Source organism: Hemicordylus capensis, chromosome 3, assembly GCF_027244095.1.
Source record: "Hemicordylus capensis ecotype Gifberg chromosome 3, rHemCap1.1.pri, whole genome shotgun sequence".
NCBI lineage: Eukaryota > Metazoa > Chordata > Lepidosauria > Squamata > Cordylidae > Hemicordylus > Hemicordylus capensis.
The window spans coordinates 131,057,913-131,084,915 of NC_069659.1; the positions used below are offsets into that span (position 1 = coordinate 131,057,913).

Genomic DNA, 27,003 nt, shown 5'->3' on the forward strand with positions numbered 1-27,003 from the left:
GATCAGTCTGTTTGCTGAGTTCAGCAGCCACAAAGAGATTTTGTTTGATTAGCTTGGCCTTCAGTATGAGGGCTCTCTGCTGTCTCTAGGATTTCCTCCTAAACATTTGTCAAAGATATTAAGACATTACCTTTCTTTAAAAAGTGCTGAATGAAAACTAAGATGAGATAAAGCAGCTGCTGTTAACTCACTCTGCCTTGCCCTACACAGCAATAGAGATAAAGCCTTAACAATTTGTTTTGTACCTCCCCCCCCAGCTAGTATTGCACATATATAAGGGTAGCTGTTCCTTCACATGGTATGCAAACAGCATTATGCATAAATGTTATTTTGGAGGGAAATTGTCATTAAAAGGCCTACCCTGATAATCTGTGAAAACAAGTCCCCAAATACTTGTAATAGCAGTTTTGCTGGCACCCAGTAAGCAATAGAAATGCTTTCCAGGCCAAAAGAAGTTGCGTTAAATCCAGATTTCTGTCAGCTATATTGAAGTGTGCATGGAAACATTCATGGTAATACAGGGCTGCTGAAAAAGTGAGAGATACTATGATCTGTCAGACAGTATGGTTTAGCAAGCAAGAGTATTGGAGCATGTAGACTTCATTGGAAATCCCTCCACAACCATACAAGCTCTCTCCGGGTTTGGAAGGTCTCCCTTGACCTCCATTCACCACCTATAAAATGGGAAATTCAATGACCTAATTCACAGGGCTTTGCCAAGTTCGGGTGAGAATTGCCAAATTGCTTTTTAAAATACTATAGGAAACATAGATAGTATAACAAAATGTATCTTAAGGGCCACAATTCTGTGCACCTTTTCCTGCACAGGAAAGCCACACTGGACAGTGTGATGTACTTCTGAGTAAGCAAGCATAGGCTTGCCTTGTTAAATGATTTTATCAGCTTTATTCTGAGTGACTGACTCATGGGGGAGTGAATGTTTCAGAGAAATAACATGCAGGCCCCTGAACAGGTTCATCCCGAGTATTGATTTCTTTTCCAGCTTGTTCAAGGCAAGTGCCTTGACAAAGTGAATGAAATTCCTGAAGTGAAATTGACATTTTACCTTCTTTGCCTATTAAATATGAGCTTTGGTTCTCTCTACTGAAACCATGAATGATGTTCAGCTAGCACCAAAAAGTGTGTTAGTTTTTATATTGCCTGATCTTCCGTACTGTCCAGCTCAACCAGGATTTGCACAGTAGGGATGTGCACGGAACCGGTTCTGGACACACCCAGGAGGCAGGTGGTGGTGGTTGCTTTAAGGTGCCAGGGGGGTGTCCTTACCTCCCCCACTGCATTTCCCCCATTTCCAGCACTGCTGCCAAAACCATTGGCACAGGGCAGCTGAGTACCTTCTTGTTGCCTCAGTCAGCATAATATCAGAAGTGGTCAGTGTGCACACCAAGCATGCCGGCCACTTCCAGCCTTCTTGCTGACCGGGGCAGCCAGACGATACTCAGCCGCCCCACGTCAGTGGTTTTGGCAGCAGTGCTGGCAGGGGAAATGTAGCAGGAGAGGTAAGGACACCCTCCTGGCTGGCACCTTAAAGCAACCACCTCCCACCTCCGAACTGGCTCGAACACAGCATTTCGAACTGGTTTGGTGCTCCAGAAAAGGACATGCACATCCCTTATTGCACAGTTATTACATACTGGGGGGGGGGACACAAAACTGTATTAATCAAATAAGCCTTTGTAGGAGCACAAATGACGGGGGAGAGAAGAGTGCACAACAAAAGAGCACCCAACGAATCCTATATTCTCCATGTGTACAATACTTTTTATTATATATCTATATATCATCTATATGTTATATATCTCTTCTTTATTATATATTTATATCTTGCTTTTTAACAAGAAAGGTCACAAAGCAGTTTACATAGCAAAAGCAATGAGAAGAAGAATGAGAAAATAGTTCCCTGCCCCAAAGGATTCACTAGCAGGCGTTCTCAGCCTAGGCCCCCCAGCTGTTTTTGGACTACAACTCCCATAATCCCCAGCCACAGTGGCCAATAGCCAGGTATTATGGGAATTGTAGGCTAACATCTGCAGGAGGGGCGAAGTTGAGCAGCCCTTATCTATACTAATCTCTCTCATTGTCTGTCTCTCTGCCTGGCTATAGATGTTTTATCCCATCTTTCTTCCATGGAGCAAAGGGTGATACTCAATACTACACGGAGAATCCCTCAGATTGCAGCGGGGGGCAGTTCAGAAGACTGCAGGTTCCTCTTTTTCAAGCCATCCAGGCCCTTTTTGGCTGCCCAAATGTCCTGTGCACTTGGCAAACCAGTCATGATGATGTGGGGAAAGAAAAATGTACAGAAAACAGTGCAGTTGTGCAAGGTGGGGTGGGAATTGGATCTCTCATGATGGTAAATAATGACCAGTTGGTTTCCAAAGCATTAATAAAAACTACAATCACAATATAATACTTATTATTAATAAACTTTATTTGTATGCCTGCCCTATAACAATTGTGCTGTGAGCAATTGTGCTCTGAGGAGCTCATTTAAAAAAAATAGCAAAGAAGTCCAGTCTGAGGAAAGTATCCCACCAATGATATGCTTTTAAGAGTTTTGGAAAATGCAATTTTTCCTAGTGTGAGCCACAGTGGAGATGTAAGAGCTGTGTGCAACAAATGCAAAATATTTGTACATTTCCCATGCAAAAAATGAATGTGGGGCAAGGCCCCACAACGATTGATTAACTTGATTGTTGCTGAAAGAATGGAGCATTTAGATTTCATTGTCTAAACAAAAGAGGTATTTGCTCTGCTGTGGAAGTCCAATGATGAAGCCTCATAATAGTGGTAAATGCTCAGTATATCTAGACAGTGCAACTGCCAGTTTGAGCTTAATTAGCCAGAGAATCAAGAAGAATTTTAAATGTTAATTAGGAAAGAAGCATCCTACTGTATGTGCCTAATTTACTGTGCAGGATTAATTTATCTGAGCTAGCATGAAGCAATTAAGAAGACTTGATTATATTTTCAGAAGTCTTGTATTAACACTCTCCTAATTGACAATGTATTGATTTATATTGTCCCAGATTGCAATGTGGCTTTGCTTGAACTTGAAACATTTGAAACCTGCTATTAACAGTTTTAGTATTTTAAGCCTGCCTGGATGTTCTTCAGGAAACCAAAATCAATTTATTTTTAAGGTCCTTTTATGGCAGTAAGAGAGTGTGTTTTAATAGTGGTTTTCATCATACTTCAGGGCTGCTTATACGTTACAGTAAACATGGGTTAAAACCTAGCATGTTCTTGTTTCTACTCTTTATTGCGTGAAGCGGCAGCACCTTTTTAAAATCACTTTCTGAACACAGCCCAAAACAAAGCTTGAAGAAATGCAACTGGACTTGCTGCCCAGTGTGATTTTCCATGGTGATTAATATGTTATAAATCTGACCCTATCACAGGTTACAAAGATAGATGCAAGTAAATGCTAACTTTTTAAAAAAATATGCGCCCACTTAGAGTGTAACATGGACCTGAGAGAAATTATGATCCTTTAGACCGTGATCTCAGACAATGATCTGTTGTTTAAAGGATCATTCTAATAGAAGATGGACATGCCAGGAAAATGTGTCTGCATTGTGGAGAGCTTTCCTAGCTGCACAGTTTTGAGTGCACCAAAGGGACAAATTTTAGCCCATCTGTTCTGCCTCCAGAAGTGCCCTGTGCCACCCAGAAATATGTCCCTGAGGGTTGTGGATCTTTCAGGGACATATTTTCACGTGATGCATAGGGTACTCTTGGAGGCAGAGCACATCACTGAAATTTGCTCCCTCCTGCTGCATGCACAGGTACAGCAACAGTGGGGAAGCTCTCTGCAGCATGGATATATCTTCCTAGTGTGTCCTTGCTGAGTTAGTCTGGATGTCAGCGAGCTTGTTTTACATTCTAGTATATTTCTCTTACTTATCTATACCCCAGCTTTAAAAAGAATAAAAAACACAACCCTCAGAGCCATATTTTTGGTAGGCACAGAGCATGTATTGGTGCAGGGGAGAGCAACTAAAATGGCTTCTACATCCTGAGATGGCTGCTCTGGATGTTAGCTGCTGTAATTATTTTATGTGTTACACTCAAGGTGAATTGCTTAATACTTGTTCTCATTCCAGGACTCTGAATTTGACCCACTGAAGTTTACTAGCATCATTGAATGTGAGGAACCAAATAATGACTTGAGTAGGTTTAAAGGCTTCATGTGAGTATACAGTTTCATCTCTTATGTTGTTGATATACTCATGAAGAGTGGAATTGCCTTACATGTTACAGTTTATTCATGTAGTGGTTAAGGTCAACTCATGTGGGATGTGTAATTAGGAGAGAGAACCAGTTAGCACACATGCTTTGATTGTGTGAATAGGTTTGCTATACAGGTGGACCTCATTATCTGCGGTGGTTCCGTTTTTGGCTACAACTGCGGATAATGAGACCTTGAGGCTATAGGAATTGGGGGGGGGGGGTTAGGTTCATGGAGGTTAGAACAAGTGCTTTAAAAGTCTGAAGTAAGAAATAATAGAAATAAAGTGCCGTACCATGCTCTGCGGGTCTCCAGCTGTCCAGCAATTCCACCCCAACTCCTCAATTTTGGCGATTTACTGTGAAAAAAATTGCAGGAATTCTTTTTTTAACAAAAGAGCCACAGAATGGCTCCTTTCAGCAAAATGGTGGCTTTAAATTTCTTCAGAAGTCATAGCCAGCCACCTAGGAACCATAAATATGCAGATTATAAACCTTTTTGTACCCATGTATACTGAGGTCAGGTCTCCCTTACGGGTGTGCACAAAACCAGTGTGCCCAGTTTGGTTCGAGTCTGAATTAGACTCGAATGGAACCGGGCATGTTCAGTTTTTTCCCCAAAAACAGACCACCACCACCCCAGTCTCAGCTCAAATTTGAGCCAGTCCAGGGGTTCTAATGGGGAAAAATGTTTTTTTAATAGAACTCACCACCTGGGGGGCGGGGGCTTCTGCAGCCTCAGGGGGCTCTCCAGCAGTTTCTGAGCCAAACTGGGTGTGGTTTGGCTCACGGGCGAGTCCTCAATCCAGCCAAGTTCAGTGTCGAACTAGCTCAAGGCCGAGCCAGTTCTCATATCCCTAGTTTCCATTGCCCAACCACAAAACCACAAGCGTCGGGACCGTGTGTGATGAGGTCTACTTGTATACCTGCATATCCATCAGTGGTTGCATGCACAAAATAACTGCTATTGGTGGATGTTTTCTTGCCAACTGTGGAGTAAATCAGAATTGGGTTTTGTGAAGTCAGTTTATTGGTAGTTACTATTTCTTGAGTACCATGTAGATGGTCAGATTGTTTAAGTGAACACATGGAAGAGGAAAAGGGGATTGTGCTTGCTAGATCAGTCCCCAGCTTCCATATGTTGGTTGGAACGTGTGCATAGAACTTGTACCATACTTGTGCAATGTATGTCACCTTTAGTCCTTTCCAAATGTTATCCACACATATGATAAGCACATGCTCAGGAGTGGCTGGCTCCATCTCTAATCTACATGCATTCAATTAGCTGCCTGTGTCTACAGCTATATGTGCAGAGAACACATCTCATTTTTGAGAACCAAGTTCCAAAACCCATGGAGAAGGGGGCCATCTATGCATATTGCTGCACATGCAGGGGTCTTTCAGACAGTGCAATAAATGCATGTATGTTGAGGGCAATGCCTGCTGCTCCAATTCTGCTCCATGTGTTCATTATATGTGTGGATAATAATGTCCAAACAGGACTTCTGAAGAAGGCTTTGCAATGGAGAAGCAATTGCAGGAGTCTGAAGGAAGTAATTTCAGGCAAATCCATTCCAGGTTTCCTAACTGATGGTCAGGGGTGGAGCAGTCTGAGAAGAATTTGGAAATTGTTGGGCTATATGTATATGATGTGACCTCAGGCATCAATAGCCTGTGTTGGCTTTCTTAAGCATTACTGACTCTTATTTCTAGGTTTCTCAGCACCCAGGGACCCAACATAAAGCTTAGACCAGATACGTTTTGGGAAAGGCTTACGTTGAAAGTCTTCTAGAACAACAACAAATATTTATATACTGCTTTTCAACAGAAGTTTCCAAAATGGTTTACATAGAGAAATAATTAATTGATTGATTAATTAATGGGTCCCTGTCACCCAAAGGGCTCACAATCTGAAAAGAAACATGATAGACACCAGCAACAGCCACTGGAGGGAAGCTGTGCTGGAAGAAGCAGTTGTTAGAAAAAGAATCAAGGCTACTGGATGAATTAAATACAAAAGAGTCAAAGAAAGCCAAAACCACTTTGGAAAGATTTTTTAATCAAATGTTCATGGAAAAACTGTTAAAGCTCAGTGCAACTCCTCTTCTGAGTATGTCACAGCAGCAGATAGAATGGAGAAATGCTTTTGAACTCTTGGGTGAAGAGTGACTGTTCAGTTACTGTCATGGATAAAGTAGGAGCATAGGAAGCTGCCTTATACCAAGTCAGACCATTGGGCCATTAGCTCAGTATTGTCTACAGTGTCAAACAGCAGCTCTCCAAGATTTCAGGCAGGACTCTTTCCTAACCCTACCTGGAGATATTGGGGATTGAACCTGGGACCTTCTACATGCAAGCAGATGTTCTACCACTGAGCAGTGGCCATGCTCCCCAAGGAACAGACAACGCTCACATGTAGTTACTCATCCAAACAGCTACAATGTATATACCATTTTTTCAACAAAGATTTCCAAAGCGGATTACATAGGGAGAGAGAGATAAGATAGCTCCCTGTCCCCAAAGGGCTCACAATCTAAAAAGAAACATAAGATAGATGCCAGCAACAGTCACTGCAGGTACTGTGCTGGGGGTGGATAGGGCCAGTTACTCTCCCCCTGGTAAATAAGGAGAATCACCATGTTTAAAAAGGTGCCTCTTTGCCCAGTTAGCAGAGTTCCGAATCCAAATTCAAACTAGGACTGACCCAGCTTAGCAAAGAGGACAATTCATGCTTATTATTGCAAGATCAGCTCTTCTGACCAGGTTATTTCAATATAGTGGCAAAATTAATAGCAACTATACTGCATCAAATCAAGGGTCCATCCAGTCCAACATCCTGTTCCCCACTGTTGCCAACCAGATGCATCTAAGAAGCTCACAAGGCCACAGCCCTCCCCTCTTACTTGTCCTAGCAACTGTTATTCAGAAGAGTCCTGCTTCTAACCCCAGTGGTTCCACATTGCCATTATGACTTATAGCTCTTGGTAGACTGTTCCTCCATGAATTTGTCTAATCCCCTCTTAAAGCATCTGAGCCAAGGCCATCACTACATCTCGTGGCAATGAATTCTGTATTCTGTGATGTGTACGTTAATTCTGTGACACTTCATCATTTTCACTGGGTGACCCCAACATATTATTAAGAAGAGCGAAACAGCATTACAATTATGGCTCTTTTTTGTTCCTTATGGCCCATTTTTGGTCCCTTTGCTTAACATAGAACTTGTCTGTTTCACCACCACCATGCTTGGTTGATGTTTTCATTGAGCTATCTACCACGGCCCCAAGATCTCTCTGCTGGTTTGTTCAGAATGACCCCAGAATTATTTGTGTGCTTCCCTGCTGCAAGCGGTCATAAAATAAAAGAAACATTCCTGGCAAATTTTAAGCAGAAAGCTTATTGTAAAAATAGTTTTAAACCTATTGTGATCAGTTTTAATGGTGGTTGGGGTTTTTTTAAAATGCAGTTTTCTGTGTTCATGTAATTCAGATTCAAATCACAGTTACCAGAGCTATCTGCCATTGTTGTGTTAAGCAACAGAAGCATAGGGGTAAATCCAAGACTAGTTCAGCCAAGCGTTCAGGACAAAGAGGCCACTACCAGCACCTCTTTTTTATGTTCTCTAAGCTACAGTCAGATTTTAGGCAATGATATGTTTCAGCTTCCATAAACATCATTTTGAGTCAAAGTAGGTAGACGGTTGCTATGCCCGCCATGGATTGAAACTATTATTGAATGCTGCGATCAGTGTTGCACAAAATAGTACTTATACCAGACAGTTTGTAGAAGAGTCAATCTATGACTCTTCCATAACACTCTCCCTTCCCTCTTATCTTATATGAAACTGAAGGTCAGGAAATTTAGGACCGACAAAAGGAAGTACTTTTTCATACAGTGCATAATTAATCTATGGAATTCTTTGCCTTGGGATGTGGTGATGGCCACCAGACTGGATGGCTTTAAAAGGGGCTTAGACAAATTCATGGAGGGCAGGTCTATCAATGGCTACTAGTCTGAGGGCTATAGGCCACCTCCAGCCTCAGAGGCATGATGCCTCTCAATACCACTTTCAAGGGAGCAACAGCAGGAGAGAGGGCATGCCCTCTCCTCTTGCCTGTGGGCTCCCCAGAGACATCTGGTAGGCCACTGTATGAAACAGGATGCTGGACTAGATAGGCCTTGGGCTTGATCCAGCAGGGCTGTTCTTAGGTTCTTATCCTTTTCCCTCCTCCTGTTGTCCACCCTGCTGTTGAAATTTAGATTGCAAGCTCCTTGGGGAAGAGACCTACCCTTCTGCTTATGTTACTTTATAAAGCTCTACATATACATTGAAGCTATATTAATAATAGTAATAGTAATGATAGTAATAAGACAATGACAGCAGTACTTGGGTATCTTAGTTTCTAGCCTGTTTCTGTTTTATGAATGGCTAATGTCAGCAGCATCTCGTGTATGCTGCTGTCTGTGAAAACGCATGCCAGAATAAACTGAGTTGTAAAATGCAATCCTCAGCAGCTATTCCAGACTAAACAACTAGTAAAACCAGATTTTTGTAGAGCACTTTGGGTACATTTTGATCTACCAGGAAAATTGGTGTGCATGCTGTAGCTAAAGCATTTCAGTTGCTGCCCAGAGTTTTTTCTTTTAATTGCTACATAGCAAGATGCAAGTATTTAACGGGCAATACGTAATGATATTACTCTTTTCTTCTAAGAACTAAAGTACACTGTGTAAGATTACTTCATATATGCTTAGCTTTAAGGATTTATTACACTTGTCAATCCTACAAAAAGTTCTAGTTGCTTTGACTTGGGAAATGTTCTTCTTCTTAATATTCCCCTTGCAGCAATGCACTCTGACAAAAAGAGTTTCTTCCTGTTTCCTTTGGCATAATAGGCATGGCTAACAGGTAGCAAGCAGTTAACATAGGAAGATGTTGTTTCATTTACTAAGAGCTTTTCATTAATTCTGCTGCCTCTTTGTGTCGATTATTTTGCCTTTGGCTGTCAGTCCTTTTTCTAGCAATGACAGATTCTATTCACTGGTAGATTTCTTAACTTTAATAATAGTTTAACCTCTTATACTATTGAGGGCACTACCTTGAAAACCAGAATAGAATATCTAGCAATACATTATTAAGAATTCTTAAGGGGGGGAAACTGAAGCTCAAAAGAAATAACAGGAAAAATGTTAGAAACCCAAATCAACCACATAAAAGTGGTCAATTAAACCAATTAATGCACTTTGGAAGAGTTTGGATTCTACAGTAATAACACCAGAATATTGTAAAATGGTTTCCCTCCAACATTTTTCTTTTGGGAGTAAAATAGCATTTTTAAGGGTAGGAAAAATGTAGAAGACCATTTAGATAATGCTCTACTCATCCACTGTATCTTCCCCAACCTCTTCTGTGCTTACTGATCCACCTCAGCACACCCCATTACCTGAGAGCTGTGGGAGGATTGTATACATCTAATGCAGGGGACTCAAACTGCAGTTCTGCTGCAGATGTTGGACTAGAACTCCCACCATCCCTGGCCACTGGCCATTGTGACTGGGGATGATGGGAGTTCTAGTCCACCAACAGCTCTAGGGCCGCGATTGGAGACCCCTGATCTAATGGTACATACATGTAAGAGACACACAGGATCAGACTTATAATGTTGTGTTAAGTTTTTGGGTTTTTAAATCTAAAAACAACTTCATGCAATGCAATTCTCAATTTTGAAACTTGTTACATTATGAGGCTATTCTCATGAGCAGCCTAGGCTGGGCTGCTCATGTGGAGCGCCGGGATCGAAGCCCCACCTAACCTTCCTTTTTACCCCAGCCTTTAGCCAGGATTAAGGGGACGGGCACGCCCTTAACCCCGGCTCTGGAGTGGTGTGTATGCTTGGGCTGTAGGCGGCCTGTGCACACACAGAGCTAGGTAGCAAGAACACCCGGATGAGGGGGAATCCCTCAGTGCACAGCACTCCTGGCGTAGTGCCTTGAGGGATGCCGGAGAACTTCCTCCTCCAGCTCCCTGCTCTGACACTCGCTGTGGTGTGTCTCATGTGCTGCGTGAGTGGCAGAGCCTGCCTGCCTCCTCGCCAGCCCTCCTCCCCGCCAGCATTTTTAGCTGTGTGAACGACATTTATTTTTTGTTAATATATCAGGAACGACACTTCAGTTCATGGATAATTCTGTGTGAAGGCCTTTATAAGGTTAGCAGCAGCCATTCATACACAGCTTTCTATCCTGCAGAAGACTTGTAGCATCCTCATGACCAGAGTGGCCATGATTTAAAGACTACTTCTGAAGCAAAGACCTGTGTTTCCACGGTAGCATGATTTTATCTGAGTGAAATGTTAGAAATGTTTTATTACAGTCTGAATCCAAACTGGGGGTTCCACATCTTAATTTCCTTCTGGATTGGGTTCCATGAATGTGAAAATATGCAGCATGTGTAAGATTTGTTGCTAGATTGAGGTCACATGTTGCCAGCTTTGATAGTAGTAGTCACCTTTTTGTGGGGTGAACTTCTCCTTCCCCAGCAGGTGATCTCTGCTGTCAGAACAGGTAGTGACAAGCATCTGTTCAGCAGGTGCATGTACAGACTGCTGCTGCACAAGCAGATATTTGGTTTGGAGCTCATGATTTTATCATCGTGAACTGGATCATATTTCACCTAGTTGCAAATTTGTACATTGTATAAGAATGAAATGTCTGCACTGTAGTAGAGCTTTGACAAGTAGTTTCAGATCAGTACATGCAGTCTAGTCCTCCCTTCAAATCACTTTGGAAGTTTATTACAGATGTTGTAGAGATAATGCGTATATTTTTCTTTTTACTTTCTTTTTAGACAGTGGTTCAGCTATGGATTTGATTACTGTTTGGGAAACATTAAAGCATATATGCGAGGCTTGCCTATTAGCACTGGCTCCTGTTGAGAGAGAGGAGGACAATCTTATCAGAAATAGAAGTTTTACAAAGACCTCTCAAAGAGATGATGATATAAAAAGAAAAAGTGATACAGTTAATGATCAGTTGAAAAAGTGATAGTGCCCAGACTATTGCAGATGTTACACATGAAACAAGCTTGAGTATAGAAATAGGCAAAGTAAATCATTAGCAAGAAGAGATAAACAAATTAAATCATTAGCAAGAAATGGTAGTGGAAGGAGTGACATGCAAAATTTTATCATCAAAGAAAGCAGCTATAGAGAGGCACATGCAACTACCACAGAAAATGGAAGAAGCATTCTTCAAATATTATGCTGATTTGCATGGAATTTTAGATATTATTTTGGAAATTAAAGAACTTTTCTTAGAAAGCTGGACACTCCAGTGTACATACATAGGGAGGAATGTTTATCCATGGAAAGGAACAATAAATACAATGACAGTTATCCTAATGATGGTCTGGTGCAACAGGAGAAGCACCAGTGCTTCTGAAGAGTTCTAGACTAATGTAGCATCTGTGAGTGTGTGTGTTTGTGTGCAATTTCAACTACTTCTCCTTCCCCCAAAGTGCACCATATTTTCATTAGAAATATGTCCCTTAGGGGAAATATAATTTTTTTTTAAATTCACCACCGCTGGGCTTTGGTGCTAGGCCGTCGGTGTTGGACTGAGGCTGGGGCAGAGTATGCTATCATATGATTGTACAAGAAGCTGAAGCTCCTGTTGAGAGAGCTTCTATGGTGGAGTCTTAGTTGAAATCAATTTACATGCATTTAGGTTTGTCTGGATATGGGGAGACGGGGGAGTCTCCATTGACTGTGGGGCAACTATCCAGTGGTGCTGGGGAATAGAAGAAGTCATGTTGGCAGGTAAGCAGGCCGTTCATCGTCGTGTTCTCTGTTGTTCACACTGATGGGCTTCAGGGCAGGCACACGCTGAGGTCCATTTGGGAACTTTCTGAAGCTCTCTCTTGAGTCTAGCTTTTTGGCTGGAGTTCCTCCTCCTTCAGGTGGCATCACGCCCGCCTTCCCTCAGTTGCTCGTTGTCTGCCACTGCGTTTGCAGCTCTGGCTCAAGGTTTTTTTCATTTTGGCTCTCTGTGAGAAAACAAACCCTTCTATTACTCTTTATTTCATAGTTTTCTTCTAGTTTTCCCTTTTTTTCTTACCAGTTGCTTCTACTCTTTGGTGTTTCACATTTTTTCTTTTGAGCTTTCCAACCAGAGGCGACAGCTCCTGTCGCTCCCACATTGGTACCGAAGCAAGCTGAGCCTTTGGTACCAAAACCAAAAGCCCAGTTGACTCCCCCTTACTGGCAAGACGAGGAGGATGACTACTATTTCCCAGAGGATGTCTATGGAGACTTGCAGGGTGACTATGATGATGATCCTGACTATGATAAGAGGGACCACTGGGATGACTACAAGGCAAACGCTTATGACAGGCACCCCTGCTCTTGCTCTCCTTTTCTTTGTGACTGGAGCAGATGCTATTTGTGATCCCCTTCCCGCCCACAGTACCGGCGGTTGGACTGGTCATCACCACGGATGTCTCACTCCCCTTATGGATATCATGCTCACTACTGTGCCACTTCTAGGTCCCGAACTTGTCGCTCACAGTCCAAGACTTGAGAGGAGAAAAGACCTTCTGGATGGTGCCCACGCCAGCTGAATGACAAGTGGAAACAATGCACCAGGAACCTGCTCTGGGTCCCTTGACTCTGGCTCAACCCTCTCATCTGTGGGTGTTGGAAGAGCCCCCAGTGGTCAGCTACCCAAAGCACTCTCCAGGGGAGGACTTGGAGATCTCAGTGCATGCATCCCCTCTGGATGATTTTGGATGATTTAGGGGATAATAAGCTGGGCTCCCCTTCTGAGGATTTCTAATCTCATGCCGAACATGTGCAACAAATGGCAACCTCTTTGCAGCTGCAAGCAACAAAATCTCAAAAGCCCCCTGAGGAACCTATCTCTGACATTATTGACTCCTCTGCTCATGTACCAATCACCTTGCCAATGTTCAAGCACATACTTGAGATAACACATAGCTATTGGCTAAAGCCATCGTCTCTGCAACCTACATTGAAAAGAATTGAAGCCCTATATCAGGTACAACTGGACAACTGTATCTTTCTCCAGAAACATCCTATGCTGAACTCAGTCGTAGTCAAGATGGCACAAACGAAGTCCAGAAATAGAGCCCTAACAGCCCCCATCGACTGGGAAGGCAGAAAATTGGACTCTATCGGCAGGCGCCAATACTCTACCTCAACCCACCAGCTAAAGGTGGCTAATTACGAAGCCTGCATGTGGAGATACAGTCATTTTATATGGGAAAAGATAATCCAATTTCTGGAACACTTGCCCCAAGATCAAAAAGATCTGGCCAACACCTTGAGGAAAGATGTACTCAGTCTTGCAAAACAACAGCTGCACATTTCACACCACCAGGAGGACTGTGCTGGCCACATTATGGTGTCTTCTGTAGGGCTGTGCCACCCTGCTTGGCTACACTCTTCAGGCCTGACATTTGAAGCCCATACCCACATAGAGGACCTTCCATTCAAAGCCGAAGCTCTATTTGGGACTAAAACTGATGACACGATGGAAAGGGTGCACAAGTTGCGTACTACTGCCCACTCTATGCGCGTCTCTTCCTCTTCATCTCAATCTAAACCCTACAAGACTGGCAGATAGAGTCGCCCACAACAGTTGCAACCTAACCCTTCAACTCCATCAACTTCATATGAGTCCTCTTTTAGGTCAGACCAACAGAGCTCCTTTTGAAAGCCTAGCTCTTACTCCACTCAGAAGCCTCAACAGCAGCGACCCAAGCTGCCTGCCATCAACAAGTGACAGTAGTTCATTAGTGCCCATCCCTACAATGCATCTCCGGACCTACTTGGAAGCATGGGACATTTGACAAATGACCAGTGGGTCCTAACCATTATCAAGATAGGATATACTATAGAATTCATCCAGAAACCACCACCTCATCTCAGACGGTGCACTCTGGTGACACCACAACTGCTCCAGGTGAAACCACAACTCCTTTAAATACCTGTCTTGCCACCCCCTTTTACTTGTAAAGGGGATCCTCACGGGATTCTCCTTTACAAGTATTAGCTGCTAAACTCGTTCGGTCAAAGGACTGGACTGGCCAGCCAGTTCAACTGAACTGGTTTGGCTCAAATTTGATTCAAAAGCTGCATGCGCGTCATGTCCGTGCGTCGCGTGCACATGTGCAGTCCGGCTTTTGAAGCCTTTTACCAAGGAATGGGGGAAGGGATGTCAGGGAGAGACCCTGCCACCCCAAATGCTTTATAAAATGGGAGGGCTGGAGGGGGAAAAGCAGCGGGAGGGGAAAGTACAACCTCCCCCGCACTTAAAGGTCCACCGCCCCAGCATCAAACTGGCCCCAGGTCCAGACCAGTCTGGAGGCCTTTAGAATGGCTATAAATTAAAAAAATTAAATGAAGTACAAAATTTGGTTAGTAATTAGTTTCAGTATCATCAGCTAAATGAAATTTATAAAAAGGATCTTAAAGTTGGATTTGTGGATCAAATGTTGAGTTTCAAGAAGGAGTTGTATGAAAATGACGAAAGATTAGTCTCTAAGATGTATAAGTTGTTGCTTTTGGAGGAGACAAGAAATGAAGTGGTTAAAACAACTATGATAAAATGGGCTCAAGATGTTGGTCATAATATAAGATATGGCTGGTTGGGTAAAATTATGGAAAACTGATTTAAAGTTTACTGCATGTTATACTTTAAAAGAAAATTATTATAAGATGATGTATAGGTGGTATCTGACACCGAAAAAAATAGCATTAATGTATAAAAATGTTTCAAACAAATGTTGGAATTGAGGACAATGTGAAGGAACTTTTTTCCATATGTGGTGGTCATGAGGGAAGGTAAAGGTTTTTTGAGATATGATATATGATGAGTTGAAATAAATGACATTTCCTAAGAGGCCAGAATCCTTCCTGCTGGGAATAACCCAAGGAGAGTTTTCCAGAAGAAATTTAACATTTTTTATGTATGCAACCACGGTGGCTAGGATAGTATATGCGCAGAAATGGAAAGACACTAAAATGCCCTCAAAAGAAGACTGGTTGATAAAAATTTTGGAATATGCTGAGATGGCAAAGCTTACAGCACTTATAAGGGATGAAAATTTGGAATCCTTCAAATAAGATTGGGAACCATTTTTACTTTACTTAAAGAACTATTTTTCTAATATGGACTTTTCAGCAGGGTTTGAAATATAACAACAGCAGATTGGGTTGGGTAAAATTGAGTAGTAATGTGGAGTATCTATGTTTTGAATTATTATAGCAGTAGTTTATATGTTTAGTTAATGTGAACCATGCAGATAGGTAAGCGGGAAGTCAATATTTACTTAATTAAATAAATGAATGTAATTTGAATGTAAAGTTATTGTAAAACCCAATAAAAATTTAAAATGCAAAAAAGGAAAAAGAAAAAAAAAGAATGGCCTCCAGACTGGTCCGTGCACATCCCTACTAATGGAATAGGCATTGCACCTGCAATAGAATCCAACAGCCAAATCAAGTAGATCATATACACTAAGTTTCACATTATTAGTTCAACAATTGTCATATTTATAAGCAATAGAATATTGAGGATTATAAGGGTGGAACTTCTTTTTTTGTGTGTGCTCCTTTTAATAGCACCTTTTGTGTGCACCTTTTAATAGCACAGTAAAATTTTAATTCTATTTCATAATAAGAAAGTCACTTTATATAACTCCAAGAATGAAATTAATCACTGTGCAACAGACATATTAAGGGTGCTCTGACTGTGTCAGGTCTTTCAGATATTAATGTGTAGTAATTTTTGACAGTGATGCAGCAATGATGGGAACTTAAGGAAACCAGGCTTGGCTTGGATAACAGAACAAGATAACATAGCTATGATTGATTGGTCTGTTTTAAGAAGGTGGATAGAACTGTGTGTAAGAATAAAGATATTGGTATAAATGTAGAAAGAATTTGATACCCATCATATCACCTGATCCAACATAAGGATTATGATATGACAAGAGTTTGAGTAATTGTAGGGTTTGGGGAAATACTAATCTATCAATTTATTTATTTGTTTATTTATTTATTTGCTAAAAAAATACATTTCTGACATTTGAGGGAAATGAATAAAGTTCATGTTCACTTTCTTCTGTTCTTTAAATCAATAACTCTGTAACAAAAGTGCAAAGAGTTTTTGACTTTGCAAGGAAATTGATGAATTGGAGCATGCAATGATACATTTAAAGACCTATCAAGGTTTGTTATCAAAATTGTGCAGTATTTTGATGAATATGTTTCCTTGAGATGATAAATATATGAAAAATTGGATAAATGATTTGTTAACTTGTCAAAGAATGATTAATATTATATTTATAAAACAGACCCAATAGAAACTTTAAAGATTGTCATTAAGGAAAACTTCTTTAATATTATTTTCCAGTGGAGTGATATGTTCTAAAGAAAATACATACAAAGGTAATGGCAGATGCTGGAGATGCCAAACTGAAGAAACCAACTTTCTACACATATCGTAGATCGATAATTCATTCATTCATTTTAGAAGTATTGGAAGCGTGTGATTACTATTCAAGAAATAAGTGATAAGTTGTTGCCTAAACCACAAGCAGTTCTCCTAAATGACCCAAGAAGGGGAATAAAGAGGAAAAACTATGCATTTATGAGGAACACGTTATGTGCTGCTGAGATGCTTGTAGCAAAGAACTATAAAATTAGAAATAAACTTTCTTTTCAAGAGTGGCTTCAGAAAGTCTGGCCGATGTGCAAACTATGCATATGAATTTAGAAAGGGAAAGTACTATACAGACCAGAATGAAAACCTATGTAACATGATATAAAAATATAGATGAAGAGAATACTGGCTGTGTCTGGTATCCAGAGCAGTCTTCGAGTAGCAGAAAAGGAAGCTGCACTAGTGTGATGGCGAGTTCTCCTAGCTACACCTGGGGATGTGCAACCTTGGACACACAAGCAGGGAGGGAGCAAATACAAATGTTGACAATTCGCTCAGGCTCCAAGAGTACTGTGTCACCTGAAAATGTGTCCCTAAAGATTGTGCAGCCCTCAGAGCATGCATTTTCAGGTAGCACAGAGCCAGAGTGAATTGTCAAAATGTGCTCCCTGCTCTTGCATGCCTGAGGCTCTGTGACTGGAGTGGTAGAGGGAAAGCTTCCCCTCAGGCTGGCACATCTTCTTTTCCTGTTACTGGAAGGCCATTCTGGATGTCAGCCTCTATATTTACTTTTATTAATTTTAATTTAGATTTTAGTTTTACATCAGATATATGAACAGAGAAAGAGAAAAGCATTTGTACTTGAAAAAACATTGTTTTTTATAGTGTGTGTGTGTGTGTGTGTGTGTGTGTGTGAGAGAGAGAGAGAGAGAGAGAGAGAGAGAGAGAGAGAGAGAATGCGTGCTACTTCTTTGGCCCTTAATCTCCCTTATCTTCCTTATTATTATTATTATTTTACATTTATTTGTTTTCCAGCTGCCCATGTCCTCAAAGCATACATTAAATGCCAATAAACTTGCTTCCTTCCTTTGATAAGTAGTCTTTTGAATGTTTGGATTTTTTAAAAGTAAAATTCCCCCCTCAGTAAAATTATTGTGACAATCCATGCAAAAGCTTTTTCACATCAAGACATTTACTGCTAATTTCTGGAAACGTCTACATTTTATCCAAGCTGCAAACCTTCTGTATAAAGTTTTATGAAACTCCATTGAAGAACAACAATGTTATGAAATAAGTGGGAATTTTCCCATTATTTCTTGAAGAGGAATTATAAAGTTGCCAAGTTATATCTTTCTAACATAAAGTGTGCCGTCGAGCTGGTGTCGAATTCCTGACAAAAACCTGGTTAGCACTTAAGTCTTTCCCCCTCCTCTGTAGTTAAGAAAAAACAGCTATGTATAAATAAGCTGTTGTCTTGTTATTTTACAGTGTGCATAAAAATGGAAGAAAGGTTTCTCTGAATAAAGAAAATCTTTTGTTACGGGGATGTACAATTAGAAATACAGAAGAAGTCTCAGGGATAGTCATCTATGCAGGTAGGAGGTGGTTGTTGCTTTGCTCTGTTCTTTTATACTGCATTCCTTTGGATCACTGCTAGAACGTTCATGTAATGCAATTCCTTTGGCAGGGCATGAGACAAAGGCCTTGTTAAATAACAGTGGACCACGCTACAAGCGCAGTAAGCTCGAAAGACAAATGAATGTTGATGTCCTTTGGTGTGTCCTCATACTTATCATGATGTGTCTGTTTTCAGCTGTTGGTAAGTCTCTCCCTCTTAACGCTTAATTTTAGAAATGAAATATTATTATTTCTTCCAAAAATGGCTCAGGGTGGTTTACGCAGAGAAATAACAAACAAATACTGAAATACTGAAGTTGGGAAAATTGAAAGAGCAAAAACTAAATAATTCTGTGGATTCATGTGTTGTGATTAACACAGTTGGCATAATTGACCCAGTGTTCATCTGTTGGCTCTTCTAGATTAAAATTAGATGCTTGAGGAGCAGGATTTAGTTTGTTCGAATTTGCCCCTCTAGAGCCATTTTATCACCTGCTGGCTGAATATACCATGTGATCTGCTCCATTTTCCAAATCAGAAGTCCTTAACCGTTTTTTGCAACCTGTAAACCCTGGTTGGGTAGGGGTACAGGGGCATAGAGAGCTTTCTTGGAGACCCAGATACAAGCTGCCAGGGCCATCAAGCACTTGACCACATGCCAACCACACCCTTTCCAGCCAGTGAAGCAAGCAAGGGGCTGCTGCACGTTCCTTCCCAGGGCTGGCCATGTCCCCTGCATCAGCATGATGATGCAGAGGGAAGGGATGTGGGCAGCCTCGATGACTGGGAAGGTGTCAGAGAGTGGGGAGTCTACCTGTCTGTCTTTCTCTCCTTCTGCTCCTGCTCCTGCTCCTGCAACTCTGGAAGAGGGTGGAACTCCTGCTTCTCCCAAGAGCTTGGCCGCCTGTGAGAAAAGCTGCCGCTCCTGAGTCTCCAAACACGCCCGTCCCCCACCGATCACTAGGAATCTTGGCTGGCAGCTTGGTGGAAGCACCAGTTTCTTCTGTTGCCCAGATAACATGGACAGGGCCATGGTGCAGTGGACTCCCCACACAACCACCTTCTTCAGATGACCCATTTGCCCAAGACTACTGGGATCATAAGAAACTGCCTTTTATTGAGTAATGTCATTCATCCATTTAGGTCCGTATTTGTCCACACTGACTGGTAGTGGCTCTCTAGGGTTTCAGACAAGGGGTTTCCTAGCTCCTAGACCATAGATGTCAGGGACTGAACCTGGACCATATGTATGGAAAGCTTGGGTATCAGAGTTCCCTAATTTCCAAACATTTTTATTTGGTAAATGCAATATTGGAGAAGGGGGCAAGCACTGCCTCTTGCTTCTACCCCCATGACAGCCATGCACAATCCTGCTTATGAAACCAGAAACCATTTCAAATTAAACTGTTTCAGTTGTTTTATATGCACATGAAAGTTGCTGTACCCAGAGGATTGGGGCATTGGTGGAGTCCCTTCATACATTTCCAAAGCATTGTGAGAGTCCTTTTTCTGCAGCTTCATCCCATGTCAGTGGTAATTTTTGAAAGCTTGGTATCATATGGATGAAATTGGTTGCTCAGGTACCTCCTGCTCTATAATTATTTGTCTGGAAAAGCAGATGATGGTAGAGTGGGAAGGACCAACTCATTTAGCCCTGCCACCTGGTGCTTTCAGACTTCACTACAGTGTGGAATGAAGCTATAGAAAAGCAATTCCTGCCACATTGGAACAATATATGAAAAGGCCTTGCAGATTCATCTCCTAGTGAGGCTACATGCAGAGACCTTGGAAGTGTTTTTGAAACAAGGGGCCATTTCAAGGTCGTCAGGACATGACAGTACACTGTTGCCTACTTTTCAAGTGCATTTTTACAATGGCTTATTTAATGGGCAAATAATAAAGTTATACACTGTCACATTTGATAGTTTATCGTAATAAGTTTATCGTGAGTTTATCTTCTATCGTGAAATGAGTTTATCGTAATCATACATGTACTTCAATACAAATGGTATCTAAAAACAGAAAATTGATCAAAGTAAAGATTATAGAACATTTATGGAATTCAGTTGTGGAAGACTCTTAGCTAACCTATTTGCCAGAAATTTGCAAAACAGAACTGTAAGAAAAACTCATGATCATGTATATCTTTATTCAGAAATAAGCCACACTGAGTTTTTCTGTCCAACAAGTTGGAAAACCAAGGCAAAGAACCATGCATCCTGCTGACAGTTCTTAGAGAAAACCCAGCTAGAAGAAACTATGAAAGTGCCCTTCTACCTTACCTTTGTACAGAAATGTATGGGGAGCACTTGGTATCTGTGGGGATAGGAATGCCCCATAGGCCCACTGTGATGTTTCCAGTTAGGACCACTTCACTTGCATTAGGTGGTCAAGGTTGTATTGCCTTGATAGCGGGGGTGGGGGGAGGGGTTATGATTCATTATGGGTTTTCTTGTGTCTGCTCTCACTGCCCCTCCAACCTTAAGATCCATCATTGACCTTAGGGCCCTTATCCAACTATTTTTTGGGGGCTATTCTTCTGACAGATATTCTCCCTTCACACACAAACTCAGCTCCATGAAAACCCATAGCATTAGTCAGGATGTCTATATGGGAACTTCATCTTCAGACTCAGCATGCCACTGAATACTGATTGTTGCAGAGAAACTGCATGGTAGGTCCATTGCTTCTTGCATGGTGAATCACAGTGGTCCATCACTGTGGGAAATAAGATACTGGAGGGGAAATGAACCTTTTGGTCTGGTCCAGTAGAGCTCTTTTTCTGTTTACCAACATACTCTCCCATTTGTAAGAATACTACAATCACCTGGGTGGATGTGAATGCATGGGTCTTTCCCAGCCAACCAGCACCTGTCAAGACAAGAGGGCACCACTCAAGTCAGAAAGACCCATCCAGTCCCCACCCCTTTGGTTGCAGTGTTCTGAGCATCTTAATTACAGGACAGTTTGATGTGTTTATGTCTATAATAAAGTTTTAGTCACAGCCAAAAAAGCATATTTTTTTTCTGAGACAAATTTTGCCTAATACAGCACAAAAGTGCTATTATCTCCAGGGAGAAAAATGTATAACTTAAATATGTTAATTTACCCACTTGATGTTCAATTTACATTTCTACCACTTTCACCTGTCTTGCAGGTCATGGAACCTGGGTCTGGCAGTATGGTGACAAGAAGAAACCTGTTTTTGATGTCCCAGGTCCAGATGGAAACTATTTGTCTCCACTTAAAGCTGCATTTTATTTATTTTTGACAATGATTATAGTTTTTCAGGTAATCATGCAACATATTTTATAGTGTTTCTGCCAGTGAATTTGAGATACTAATACATACTCTTCATTCAATTCTGAAACATTAAGAAATCATAAATATAGAGAACAAAAATCCAGAGAACAAAGATCTTGTTCTATAGCCACATGCCTTGTTCACATGCAGTGAACAAGACTTGTAAATCAATGTGTTGGAAATCACAGCCAGTGTATCAAGGTGATATGGCATCACAGGTAACAATCATTTACTTTATTTTAAAACATTTCAGTCCTTCTGCAGTGCTCATGGCACTTTCCAGCAGTACACAATTTAAAGCAGCAGCCTCATAAACAATAGTCAGTAAAAATAACATAAGCTGCAGCAATAACACAGGGACTTTAATATCGCTCAACAACCAGACTCCTGAAATCAGTTGGGTTGGCAATTTACAAATGATCTGCTGGACTAAATCTGGTTCCCTTGGGAGCAGTATTTAAGACCATAAATAAGGATATATAGGTTGTTTACTCTCAAATGTCTTCAGTCATGAGATAATGTGCCACAAAAATTGAGTTCCTTCCCACTCTTAGAGGAAGTAACATAAAGGCTCAGGGTGTCAGAATATAGATACTGCATCATGGCTGTAGGGTTTGATTTAATTCAGGTGCTTCTTCCTCTTTGATAATGTATTGAAAATCCTGTAAAGCAGGGTTTCTCAACGTGTGGGTCCCCAGATGTTATTGGACTTCAACTCCCATAATCCCCAGCCCCAGTGGCCTTTGGTTGAGAATTATGGGAGTTGAAGTCCAGTTACATCTGGGGACCCACACATTGAGAATCCCTGCTGTAAAGGATAGTATTTTCCATTTTAAGGGTAGTATGTGTTATAAGTGAAGGATCCCTGCAACTGAGGGTCCATGAGTCTTTCCAGTAGTTTGCTCCTTTTGCTGTGCATGTGGATTAAAGGCCGAAATTTACTTTTGCTTTTGGAGATAAGGATTCAGTAATACAAAAACCTTCGGTTCAGCATCAGAGTTAAGATTCTTTACATCTGGAAATTGCAAGTTAAGGTGCACACCTTAATTTGCACACCATATAAGCTGTATAGACTTTGTACAGTCTGGTATTTGATGATGGCTTTAGAAATGAGGCACTTGATGATGGCTTTAGAAATGAGGTACACTTTGCCTTGGTCTTTCAGTTGGACATTGGGCTGGGGAGGGATGCATCCAGGCAGACATTTAACAGCTGCAGCTTCCTTACTCACTCCCTATATCTTCTCTAATCACTTCCTCTTATGTGCAGCTCTTGCCTCATTGTGTGTTGTTTACGTCTTGAAGCAGCATCAACTGCAATTTCACCTGTTTCAAGGTGCCTTGCCAGCCACGGCTCCCCCCACCCACCTACCCATTGTTGCCATGAGTTGGGGAAGGACCAGGGAAAGGACCAGGCAAACTTAGGCACAACTTCTTTCCAATCCTCCCTTCACTAGTATGCCTGGACTCCCTCCGCAGGCAGTTATTGTCACTCGTTCTTTCCACTGTAAAAATAATTGTCCTCCACTATAAATAAAGTTTTTTGTGGGGTTTTAGATAATTATCAGGAAACTGCTGAAAATCTCTAGAGAAAATCTCTTACCACAGCACTTTTCTCAGCAGTTACAAACTGGGTTGTTCGTTTGTATAAAAACTCTTGCTCTAAAGATTGCTTTCTGTACAGAATCAGTTTCTTTGATTCACGTCTTGTTAGAGAGCTTTAGAATCCTGTTAAGTAAATAGATAAAAATTAAGGGCTATTAATTCAGGGTCCCCCCCCCTTTTTTTTTTCAAATTCTTTTGTGCTGGCAGTATTCTGACTGCACTCTCTCTTCCCTCACCCCTCCAACCCCTTCCTTCTTCTTTTCCTAGCTTCTTTCAAGCTCCTTTTATTATCCCGAAAACATTTGCCTCTCTCCAAGCCTTGAAAATAACACCACCAGACCTAATTATGGATATCAACTCTGCAACTGCTCCATAGGCTTTCCTAATCTTTCACAGTAAACCTTTGCAGATATTCTAATAACTGTACAATGTTGGCTTTAAGTCAGACTGTGTAAGTTCTATAAAGGTACAGTACCATGCTGCAATTTTGATCACATTCATTCAATTATCCATCTTTGCTATTAAGTTTTCTAATTTTTTTGCTAATATTTCTGCTCTTTATGCATTTTAGGTATTGATTCCAATTTCATTGTATGTCTCCATTGAAATTGTTAAAATATGTCAAGTATATTTTATTCATCAAGATAAAGATTTATATGATGAAGAAACAGACCTTCAACTACAGTGTCGAGCTTTGAACATAACTGAAGATTTAGGGCAAATTCAGCATATATTTTCAGACAAGACCGGGACTCTTACTGAGAATAAAATGGTTTTCCGAAGGTGCACTGTTTCTGGAATAGAATATTCCCATGATGCAAATGGTAGGTATGATGCCTTTTCTTTTCATTCAGTTGATGTAATATTTGCAATCTTCTTAAAAGCCAAAGTTGTTTTATATGTGTAAAAACCAAAAGGGAGTCATCCATATAATATTCTGAGAAACATTATCCATAATTTTAGGTCTCTAGCCATGCCAACAGAAGGCAAACAAGGTGATATATTAATGCTTATGTTAAGAAAATAATATAGTATGTTCTTTTATAATATAATCACAGCGGGTAATATTACGTGCTGTAATAATATAACCCAAGGTAAGTTCAGGTGTCACATGGGACCTCAGTTTATTCCATAACTTAGGTTGCTTTTATCATCTGAACCCACACCATGGCATTAACCATGTTTGTTTATGGCCATCTGTCTAAGATCTGTATCCCAGGTTTCAAGTTGGCCAGTATACTTAAATTAAGCCTAACCTTAGTTCTGCTTTCTGTCTGAATCTGCTCTCAGAATAAACTGTAACTGGTTTGATCAGCTCCCTCTAAGGGCTGGTGCTCACAAAGATGCTAGCTCAGAGCATTTGTGAAACATGGCCAGTCTAACCTGCAAACATGTCCCTTTGGTACTAGCTTGAAACCTCCCCTAGTCTGCCTAGCAACTTCTTATGTCATCTCTTCAGTCTTTGCCTAGTAACAAAGTTGCTGATAAGATGCACCTTTTAAATTCACAGGCTTTCAGCAGAGTGGATTAAAGACCACTCTACCCTCTCACTACTCTCTTCCCTGCCAGAGCTGGAGTTCAGCAGCAACCTGTTGACACAGCAACATCAAAAGCAGTACAGGCTGCACTGAAATCTCTTTCCCATCCTAGTCTTTCTCTCCCTTGTATCTGGTAGTCTATCCTTTACTAGCAAGAGGGCAACTGAGCAGCTCCTGGGGTGGGGGGTGGGGGCTATTTGCCAGCTAGCTCAGCTGGAATGCCTTGCCATACCCCCTTACAAGGGAGACTCGTGTCGGGCATTTATAGAAGGGAATGCACCATTGACCGTTGCACCATTGACAGCTCTGCAGCAGCACCCTTGACAAAGCCCCCAATTAACAACAGGAGCATGCATTCATGAATGAACATTCTTCATGGTCACAGGCCACCATGAACTGTAGGTCCACTCTCCAAATTGTGCCTTCACCCCTTCCTATAGCTCTAACATTGCATGGTAGTTCTTCCTTAAAATCCTCCCCCAGTAACACTGCATCCCAGTGATGTAGTTGCAAATTCAGAAGTCCAGGCACTCACCATGACAGCTCCCACAGCCATGCCCACCACTACAGCCATGATCCATAGCCACAGCCCCAATTAAAACAAAAACAAAATGATGTCTTTATAATAATCATATTTTTAAATGTAGCATTACTGTTTTGTGTGCAAACGTGCAGGCTGTTTTTTGTTTTTTTTAAAACCTTTTAAAAAGAAACCTGTCCAAAGTGTACTGGACTGTAGTAGCATCACCAATTAGTTATATTCTGAGGGAAAGAGATGGTGATAAAAATGGACACCCTAATGACAAGTTTTTAGTAGTTTTTCCTCTGTGGCCTCCCAAATTGGATTAATATCAGTATTCTGGCTAGCAGCCACACTAGTTCTAGTGTCCTCAACAGCATGTTTGAGTTCTTAGATACAGGTCAATGTATCGCTCTCCCTCTTTCTCACTCTGGTTTCCACCGCCCCAATTGTAGCCCATTATTTTTATGAACAGCAGATGAGAAATGAAATATGATAAGAAAACTGGACTTGAATCATATATAAATGATCATATATGAGAACACTAATAAAGAAAGAACAAGTAATATGATATAGTGTCTGACCAAGTAAAACACTATACAGGAGAACCTCATTATTTGCGGAGGTTCTGTTCCTCAGGGGGAGATGGGTGCAGATAGTAAATCTGCAGATAATAGAACATTAGGGCTATGGGAATTGGGTGGTTAGGTTCCCAGACTGCCCAAAATTGCTGAAAATCAGCCGAAAATAGCTGCCCCCCGCAAATGACTTCCCAAAGTGCCCTATCATTTTCTCAACTAGTCCACCCTTCTGGAAATTGGCCAGAAATAGCTGTTTTGCCCCCTTTTGGGTAAATTAGCCATAAAATGGTTCCTAAAACCAGAATGGTGGCCGGAAATGACCTCCAAGGTCATTTCCAGCCACCCCCAACCCACAGATACATGGGTTTAGCCCTTTTTGCTATGTTTTCCCACATATACCGAGGTCAGGTGCTAATTACCCTAGCGTGGATATGCAAAACTGTGAGTACTGGACCAGCAATTAACAATATCTTCCTGTATGATACAATTCATGATCTACACATCATTATAATACACAACACTATAACACAACAGAAACGCGGTGAATAACTAAGTCCCAAACCATTTCTAGTAAAAATAAAAATAGTTTCAAAGAATATCTCCATTCAGTCTCCAATGCTTTTTAACAGCTACATGAAACCACTGGGATTGGTCACCAGGAGATTTAGTGCTGGGTGCTATCAGTATAGTGATGACACCCAGATCTATTTCTCCATATCTACATCATCGGGAGATGGCCTAACCTCTCTTAATGCCTGCTTGGAATTGGTAATGGGCGGGATGAGGGAGAACAAACTGAAGTTGATTCCAAATAAAATGGATGTATTCGCTGTGGTTTAGAACTGTCTGTTCTGGATGGGGTTACACTCCCCCTGAAAGATCATACGTAGCTTGGGAATACTGATACCTCAGGTTGAGGCAATGGCCAGGAGTGCTTTTTAATGGTTTTGGCTGATACACCAGCTACGTCCATTTCTCGAGACAAATGACCTTAAAATATTGGTGCATATGCTGGTAACATCCATGCTTGACTACTGCAATGAGCTCTACATTAGGCTGCCTTTGTATATAGTTTGGAAACTCTAACTGGTGCAGAATGCAGCAGCCAAGTTAGTCTCCAGGACCAC

The 27,003-nt window shown here is 41.2% G+C and overlaps 1 protein-coding gene across 3 annotated transcripts in view; it reads left to right on the plus strand.

Annotated features, from left to right (window-relative positions):
- ATP10A (ATPase phospholipid transporting 10A (putative)) overlaps positions 1-27,003 on the plus strand; it is a 169,894-nt gene that overhangs the window by 93,581 nt on the left and 49,310 nt on the right. For all 3 annotated transcript variants that reach the window (XM_053311535.1, XM_053311537.1, XM_053311536.1), the window contains 5 exons: positions 4,128-4,213; positions 18,202-18,308; positions 18,401-18,532; positions 21,488-21,621; positions 23,809-24,061. In XM_053311535.1, the coding sequence (XP_053167510.1) occupies positions 4,128-4,213; positions 18,202-18,308; positions 18,401-18,532; positions 21,488-21,621; positions 23,809-24,061 (712 nt within the window). The remainder of the gene's footprint in view (positions 1-4,127; positions 4,214-18,201; positions 18,309-18,400; positions 18,533-21,487; positions 21,622-23,808; positions 24,062-27,003) is intronic.